This window comes from Mastacembelus armatus, chromosome 3, assembly GCF_900324485.2.
Source record: "Mastacembelus armatus chromosome 3, fMasArm1.2, whole genome shotgun sequence".
Classification (NCBI taxonomy): Eukaryota; Metazoa; Chordata; class Actinopteri; order Synbranchiformes; family Mastacembelidae; genus Mastacembelus; species Mastacembelus armatus.
The window spans coordinates 147,691-156,481 of record NC_046635.1 but is presented as its reverse complement, the minus strand read 5'-3'; the positions used below and the strand labels follow the sequence as shown (position 1 = coordinate 156,481).

The window sequence follows — 8,791 nt, the reverse complement described above, 5'->3', positions numbered from 1 at the left end:
GAGTCAAAATGAAAGCTCAGACTTTTGTGCTCCGCTCAGGAATCATATCGTAGCTCCACACAGCAGACGCACTGCAAAGAAAGATTCACTGAACACTGATCTCAGCCTGAACCTGCACAACTAAAGGAGGTTAAGATGAATCAAGTGCACAGTGTCAAAGACAAACAGGTTAACATTAGATTGTGATGTTTCTCATGTTAGCTGTGCATCCCTAAACTGAAATTCCTTACAACAAATAAACTGTGTGGCATTTGATGCCTCACAAAACAAAAATAATGTAATGTCTAACAGCAATATTTAGATAGGAACACCGGAAAAAAAACATAAGTAAATAAGTAAATTAACTGAATTACCACAATACGTCTTTTCCTGCATTTGCAGGTAACAACACAATAACCAGACAAGTGAAAGGCACCACACCCTCCTACATATCACGCTCCAGACTCAAACTGATTTAAATAGCATTTCTCTTTGTGGTCTCATTGTTCCTGTTTGTTAACCCATTCATGAGTAGACACTATGCAAGTTCATTTTGATTGGTAACTTAAGTTATGATTTACATTCAGTGTTACTCACCACACTGTGTGTATTCCTGAGCTCTAACATGTTCAGTGCATTTTGGTCCTCCTGAAACATTTGCAAAGCTTATTTAGACATTTTTAAATCTCCATGTTTCCTAAGGTAGCTGACAGACTTCTTCTTCACAGCAAATTGTTGCATTTAGTGGAGTCTTGCTGCCACCTGTGGATCAGTGGGGTAGTGTGAAACCACGCTTAGAGGCAAAATACTCCACGAGGTACATTTAGTACACAACTGTTCAGGCCAGGGTCTCTATTTAAAGACATAACCTCTGCTTTAGCGAAGATGGATTCAATACTGTTACGCCCCAGCCTAGGGGTTGCCGGAGCGTAACACGATTGTGGAGTTTTCCTCCAAACCTCTTCCACTCTCAACAAACACGAACGAATAATCGAATTACAATTAACACGAATATTTATTCTGTTTAAACACAGAATACAATACAGAATGTACAACACAAACAAAACGCTCCGTGAGCCCTACGATAGTACGAATAATGGAAAACAAACACAAACGCTAAATATAGCCCTACGATTTCAAACAAACAAAAGATCAAATAACAAAAACGCTAAACAGCCCTATAATATCAATCAAAAGAAACAACACAAAATCACAGGTCGCTAGCCTGGAAACTCCTAAAACAAAACAGGAGAAAACAAAACACAATTGTAGCCTAACTATCTAAGTATTCCTAATCTAAATAACGAAAATCCTATCAATACTGAACTTACCAAAATCGAAACAAAAATCTAATCACTAACTAATTCACTCGAAGTCGAAATCTCTAACAAATAGCTGGGAATGGCAAAGGTGGGAGAATAGCTCTCTTGAACAGTAGACCGTGGGCTTCTTATCTTCCTTCCGGGAAGTGTTGGACCAATCCCGGAAGTCCAATCCACGGTCCTCGAGTCCACGCCCACTCCAGCATCCGTCACACACACACACACACACAAACATACACACGAAATGGGGAGGGGAGAGCCAACAACACACATAATGACCCCTAGGGTCATAACAAATACACTGGCATGTTTTTCTATTTAATAACAGTGTTGGCTTATGGGGTGTTTCAGTATTTTCATTATATTTATGACCCCAGTTATTAGTCTGCATCTACATTCAGATGATATTAAAATTAAAGACCACATTGTTTATTTAAAAGAAAATTAGTCTGTATTGTTGTAAAAAGAAAGAAACAAGAGAATGAATGTAAAATAGAGCAGAAACAACAACAAAAACGAAAAGTAACATAAATTACACAAAGTTGAAAACAAGATGAAATTTGTACATAATTCAGAAACAAATGGTTATGAAATTGTCACTGACAGATAAAAGACACTATTGTTTGATTACAACTCTCACAAAATGAGAGTAACATTAAATATGTAAACTCCAGAGGTATCAAAACAGGAAGAAATTTAGGAATACCTACCTAAATAAAACCATACTGTAAGAATTATCATAATTAACATCATGAACATGCTACATATTTAACTGATAATCTAATGTTATATTTGATTACCCCCCCGGATCAATGTTTCTGACTCTCCCTGTTTCAGTAACGTTAATGTAGATTTATTTCAGTCTTTCTGTCTTTTCACCCATGAAACCAACTAATCATACCAACATCTGTTGTTATCAGCTGTGCTCGTTGTGGAAGACACAGATGGAGCAGTTTGAAAAGCCTCTTTCAGTCTCTACAGAACTTCTCCAAACAGTGTTGCTGGCATGAGCACTTCCACTAAAACTACAAACAATGGAAACATTGAAAAGTCCAACAATCACTTGTTCTTTTCCTCCACCACCTCTTCATTTCCTCCAGCCCGCTGTCTGCTGTTCTCACAGAGGAGAGCGTCACGCAACACAGGATGCTGAAATGTAGGAAGGAACAATTGATTTGTCCATTATAAACTGAAATGATGTGACAACCAAATGTTAAATGTTTAGTAAATCAGCACCATGTCTGCTTTTATTATTATTATCTTTTCAGCATTTTCTGAAACAACTGAGTCATTAACTGGCATCAGATGTTACTGGTGTTCAACTTAATAGGATGTTTCTTTTGCCACATGTTTTTGAAAACACAATTACACAATTAAAATAACGTCAACTGAAACAATGGCTGTAACATTGCACCAAACACAGAGCTATTAATGTTGGAGAAATAAATGCTCTAAATAAGGCCTCTTATCGGCTCTGTGGTGTGTGGGAAATGTGACTGTGGTTTGCCTCTGGGGGATGACAGTGCTGCTTCACCACTTCAGTGCAAACTCAAATATAATCACATTACTGGACAGACTGGGACAGTATTGGCTCTAATACTTGCTTGGGTGACCTTTTCATTGTGTACTACCATCAGATGAAGGTTTTCACTTACATTCATGATTCTCAGACAGTGTGTCCTACTGGCTTTAGGGAAACCTTTGTGGGCAGTGGTGGCCTAAACTTTAGTGCCTGTAAACAGAAGGTCATGGGTTCAGTGGGAGCAGGTCAGACTGTGGTTGTACTGGGCAGCTTCCAGGTGTTAATGTGATCTCTGAGTAAAGCTATTTAGAAGAAAGTTAGAAAGATGGGGCAGCACTGTGGTATAGTGGTTAGCACCCGTTGCCTCACAGCAAGAAGGTTCCTGGTTTGAAACCCATCAGGGGCCTTTCTGTGTGGAGTCTGCATGTCCTCCCTGTGCTTGTGTGGGTTTTCTCCAGGTACTCTGGTTTCCTCCCACAGTCCAAAAACATGTATGTCAGGTTGATTGGTGACTCTAAATTGCCCATAGGAGTGAGTGTGAGTGTGTGAGGTTGTTGGTCTCTATGTGGCCCTGTGATGGACTGGGGACCTGTCCAGGGTGGACCCCTGCCTTTCACCCAGAGAGAGCTGGGATAGGCCCCAGCAGGTCCCTGGGACCCTGGTTAGGACTAAGGGGGTCTAGAGGATGGATGGTTAGAAATCCATATACTTAATACTTATATACTCAATGTGTTAAATACTTTGGTTTACTATCAGCCTCAACTGTCGGTTGAGCTTGATTAACATTTTACATGCTAACATTAGCATATTAGCTTTAATGTTGCAAGCATTCAGATGTTTGTATTTAGTCTAGCGTGGCCAAAGACCCCTAATCGTGGGTTAAAAATGGTGGGATGGTTTAAACCTACAACGACTGGAAAACCACACACCACATACACTTACCCCCAACTACCACAGATTGTTTTTCCTAAAAATCAGAGTAAAAGAGTTTTTTTACTTTTTACTTTCTCCCTTTTGCTGATGGACAAAATCACTAACAAGTCGTCCAACTGGGTCCAATCAGTTTCCACACCAAACTCACTGTCAACGTTTTTTAACAGCTCCTGCCGGCGAGTGGCCTCAAATCAATAAATGCAGCTTTAGGAGCAAACATTTCATTATTAGACCTTTGACTAAGGAAAACTGAGTATGAAAAGTACATGCTGTAAAGGTAAACATCAGATTTTTTCACTCAAAGAAGTGTGGTACTTGAATCACGATGACCAAACAAAACACCAATTACAAAAATAAAGTGTTTATTCAGAAAGGGGCAGTATTTTATAAAGTATAGCACAGTTTGCATTGACTGAAAATATTCTTCTGTAAACACTGACACCGTTAAATGAAGATACAACTGTCTCACATACATCAGTTAGCAAAAAAAATATTACTTCACATCAAAAGTCATAAACAGCCAAACAGTGCAGTTTATAAACTTTAGTATTTTATAATCTTTGAGTAAAGCTCTGTTGTAATTAATAAATGTAGTATTAAAGTATTTAGCTAACTAAAATCATCCACAAAGAAACGTCAACAGATTTTACCTTCACACTTCTTTGTATAATCATCACTAATCATCAATAAATCATTAAGACTGCTGCAACAGCATGTTGATTTTACTGATAAAATAAAATAATTGTTGGGATAATATATGAACACAAAGAAACAGCATCATCACTGTTTGGGTTGCTAATTATTACATTTGAGAGTGGAGGGACCTGTCTTGTTAAAATGTATCAGCATCTCCTTCATCTTTGCCCAGTTGGGGTCAATACAAAACTTCTTATCACAAACAGTTGTGATGCTGTAAGAAACACACAGCAAATGTACATTGTTAGAAACACAAGGTCACAGACACTGATGCAAAGCTACTAAAACCAGCTATGAAAGTAGAAACAGTTGAACAAACACACTCCAAAAAAGTAAAAAGTTCCAAGTCCTACTTATTTAAACCTGCAGAGGTATTATGACCAAAATGCACTTAAGGTAATTTTATGACTGTTTAGAAAATAACTGAGATTTTAAAGGTGTCTTTCATAATGATGAACCCAGAGAGAGTCCAAACCCATCTCTGCAGGTTCTGGTTCACCCTCATCATTTTAGTATTCTTGTTTGATACATCAAGCAGCTGTTTTCAGAGAAAATAAAGATGAATTCATACTAAAATCATTAATTTTATGGATGACTGTAGTAGCCTAAAAATGGTCTCCATCTGAAGTGTAGTGAAATAGATGTATAGCATATCAGAGAACGGAAACAAGATTGTACCTTTTACAGTGTTTGAATAAATGCTGTGCCAATTATTGTAAAAACCAGACAAACAGCTTCCCCTTGTGGAGAGTCTGTAAACTACTAAACATCTAACTAATAATAAAGTGACAAACAGCAGACGTACAAAGTACATTTACTGTAGTAAAGTACTCAATGAGTTGTACTGTATTTGAGTATTTCCACACACATGCAGTTCTATGTTCTACTTACACAGATGCATTGACTCTGCAGTGACTTGGGGTCTTCCCAATGTGTTTAATCCTCAACTTAGGAATTCTTGTTCTGTTGAAGCCTTCACAGCAACCTGTTTCAAACAACGACCCGACGGTACCTGTGGACACACACACACACATCTATTACATGATGTCCAAATGCAGTTTAGATTCACATTTCTCAGATACATCAAGCAGAGCTACTCACTGGCAGAATTGTGATGCAGGAAGCAAATCACAGTCAGAAGAACAACTATCACCAGAGTCTTCATCGTGGTTCCCTTTACAGAGACAGATATTCTTCTTCTGTTTGGATGAAAGCTTTTAGTCTTCAGAGCTGATCTGTGTTTGAGAGCTGCTCTGTGGTCCCTTTTATATACGGCTGATGTCTAAATATTGTCTCATTCATTCTTTTTGTTCTAAGAAATCTACATGTAGTTCCCTTCCTGTTTCCTCCTCTTCTCTTTTCTCTCTTACAAGGGTTATTTTCTGGGCTGCGGGGAAATGTGAAGGTAGCATGTGAAACAAAAAGCCTTGATCATAAAATATGGGTTTGCTCTACTTTTGAGATTATTTGGATATTACTGTCATTCCAAATAAATATTTTTTATACTAGACACTATAATTCCAGTTTTCTTTTGTTAGAATGAGATCAGAACTATAAGCACTAAAATTCCTTCTGCACAGTGATTCTTTGCCAGAAAATGTTTAGAGCTAATACAAAACCTGAGATTGATTAGATGATCATAAAACCTTCATTTTGAATTGGCAGAACTCACCACAGTCCAGTGGAGATGATTTGTTCTGTTTATTCATCCACTAATCCACATATCTCTCTCAAGAGTCACTCTAATAAACAGACCTGCTTTCACTTGAAACATCCAAATAAAGAATTGACTTTACTTACCAGAGGAATGAATGATGACTGACTCTTTTGAACAGTATAATATAAAAGATATAAATGCATTGCAGTATCACTACCCATCATGTCTGAGACCATGTTGGTTAAGTAGAAAATGCTCACATTTAAAGTAAAAAGTGCACTTCATATATTAGATGACGTAATGTAGCCGCTGTCAAAGAGCCAAGCGAGCAGGTCTGTGATGCTGTCCATAGACTCAGGAGTGTTTTGAGATAATTGCTAATGTTAACATGCTGATGATTAATACATTTTCCATAAAAGCTTATTAGACATCGGTGTTAAAGGTTCAATGTGTGATATTTAAAGCCCTCTATTAACAGAAATAGAATATAGTATTCCTACAGCATGGTGAATTAGTGGTTTTCACTGTTGCCTCACAGCAAGAAGGTTCCTGGTTTGAAACCCATCAGGGGCCTTTCTGTGTGGAGTTTGCATGTTCTCCCTGTGCTTGTGTGGGTTTTCTCCAGGTACTCTGGTTTCCTCCCACAGTCCAAAAACATGTATGTCAGGTTGATTGGTGACTCTAAATTGCCCATAGGAGTGAGTGTGAGTGTGTGAGGTTGTTTGTCTCTATGTGGCCCTGTGATGGACTGGGGACCTGTCCAGGGTGGACCCCTGCCTTTCACCCAGAGAGAGCTGGGATAGGCTCCAGCTGATCCCTGGGACCCTGGTTAGGACTAAGGGGGTACAGATGATGGATGGATGGATGGATGGAATATAGTATTTATAAACACATTGTCATTAGTGAGTAATCACCAGAAAATACCAACTGCAGCATTTTCTTACCCTTAGAATGAGTCTTCAAATCTACACAGGGAGCAGGTCTCCTTTCATGTTTCTACAGTAGTTCAGAATGGACAAACCAGACACTGGCTCTAGACAGGGAATCACATTTTGTTTTAAAATTTATGGCCACCGTAGCTTCCTTATGCCTTGAAACGGTGGGGGTAAGGTGTGCTCAGAAGGCTGATATTAAAACCTAAAAACATATACAAACATTAGTGAAACATTTAGACAGACAATGTAATTTGTCTGCTAATTTCTCAAATTTGAGAATTTGCTGAATGTTATTTTGACACTACAAACATTGTGAAGGTGTCACTTTTAATCCATTGCTAAAAGTGACACCTTCACATGCATTTCTCCCTTTTATCAGGGTTTTTAGATGCCAAGCAATCATTGAATCAAATAAAAGCATAATTAGCAGATTAAATGCACACAGGCCGCATTCTGTTCTTTGCCCTGAAAAAAAGTGACGTAGTTTCACTTCCCAGTGCTTCCTCATTTAATGCTGTTGTGTTGTAACTGGAATAATGAAGTAAAAACATTTATTGTGAATGTTTTTTCTGTTGACACATCAAAGCGGTTGCACTTAGTTCTCAGAAAAAATAATGTTGTTTCTGGAGAAAATGAAAGAAGTGAAAGTCACAACTACTACTACTGTGCATGATGTCAGTGTATAATTTATACTTCTAAATGTACAATCACTTATACTTCTACTACAAATACTACTACAAAAAGAGTAGTACTGCTGGTACTGTGTCATGAGGCAACTTGTGGGACTTCCTGCCGGGACCCTTATTCTGAAGGGACTTCCTGTTTTCCCCCTGTATTGGTCCCTGGCAGCTTTACGTCAGTCACTGTGCTCATTCTCACCTGTGTTCAATTACCTGTTGTTCAGTCTTCTGTAAGTACTTCCTGTGCTCCTTTGTTCTCTGCTGAAGCATTAACCTGTGTTGATGGATGCAGATTGTTCGTGTAGTGCATAGAATTATTAAAGTGTTTGTTATATGTCTTACGTGGCAGATTACGCCGTTGCGCTGGCAGTTATTTGTTAACCGTTACGTCCAGTTGTACTTATGTTTTTCCTGAGCCCTGGAATTTCCAGGATTATTAAACCTTGTTGTCCTGCATTTGGGTCCTGTCTCTCCTTCCTCTCTCCAGCACCCCAACACACAACATACTGCCACTATTTTTATTATATTATATATTATATTTTATTATTCATAGTTACTGATACAACTATTTCTGTAAAAAGAATGTTTTTTATATTGTAGAAATACTAAAAGTTGCAGTAGTACTAGCAGCTTAATTTGTGATGTTTGTGGCAATAAGAGCAGCTGAAGCAATGATGTAGTGCAGTAAGTTTTAAGTGTCACTATAGTAGTATCTAATCTAGTCACATCAGTTACTACCACTACTATAATACCTGGAATAACTTTTACAGTTTCCATATTTCTCATGGACGGTTTATTGAATGACACCAGCAAAGCTACATCTACCATCAGTATTATAATACTACTGCAAAATATTTTATTCCTCGATAGTAGTAACAATAATAGTATAGTTGTAGCAGGCTAATAATAGTAATAGTAGCTATACTAGTAGGTGAAGCAATAGTATGGTGCAGTCTACTGTGTGTTGGATTGTACTTCATTTGTAAATTGCTTTGGACAAATGCATCTGCCCAATAAAACACCAGGGAATAAATCAGTGAAACAGAAAAGTAATTACAGGATTAAAA

At 38.0% G+C, this 8,791-nt stretch overlaps 1 protein-coding gene across 1 annotated transcript; it reads right to left on the bottom strand.

Annotated features, from left to right (window-relative positions):
• Nucleotides 1-4,101: 4,101 nt before the first annotated feature.
• On the bottom strand, nucleotides 4,102-5,733 carry LOC113138088 (C-C motif chemokine 7-like). The gene is made up of 3 exons (XM_026320229.2): nucleotides 5,554-5,733; nucleotides 5,344-5,464; nucleotides 4,102-4,666 (listed from the first exon to the last, which is right to left on the bottom strand). The coding sequence occupies exons 1-3, from the start codon at nucleotides 5,615-5,617 to the stop codon at nucleotides 4,552-4,554; spliced, it is 300 nt and encodes a 99-aa protein (XP_026176014.1). The 5' UTR covers nucleotides 5,618-5,733; the 3' UTR covers nucleotides 4,102-4,551.
• Nucleotides 5,734-8,791: the final 3,058 nt, after the last annotated feature.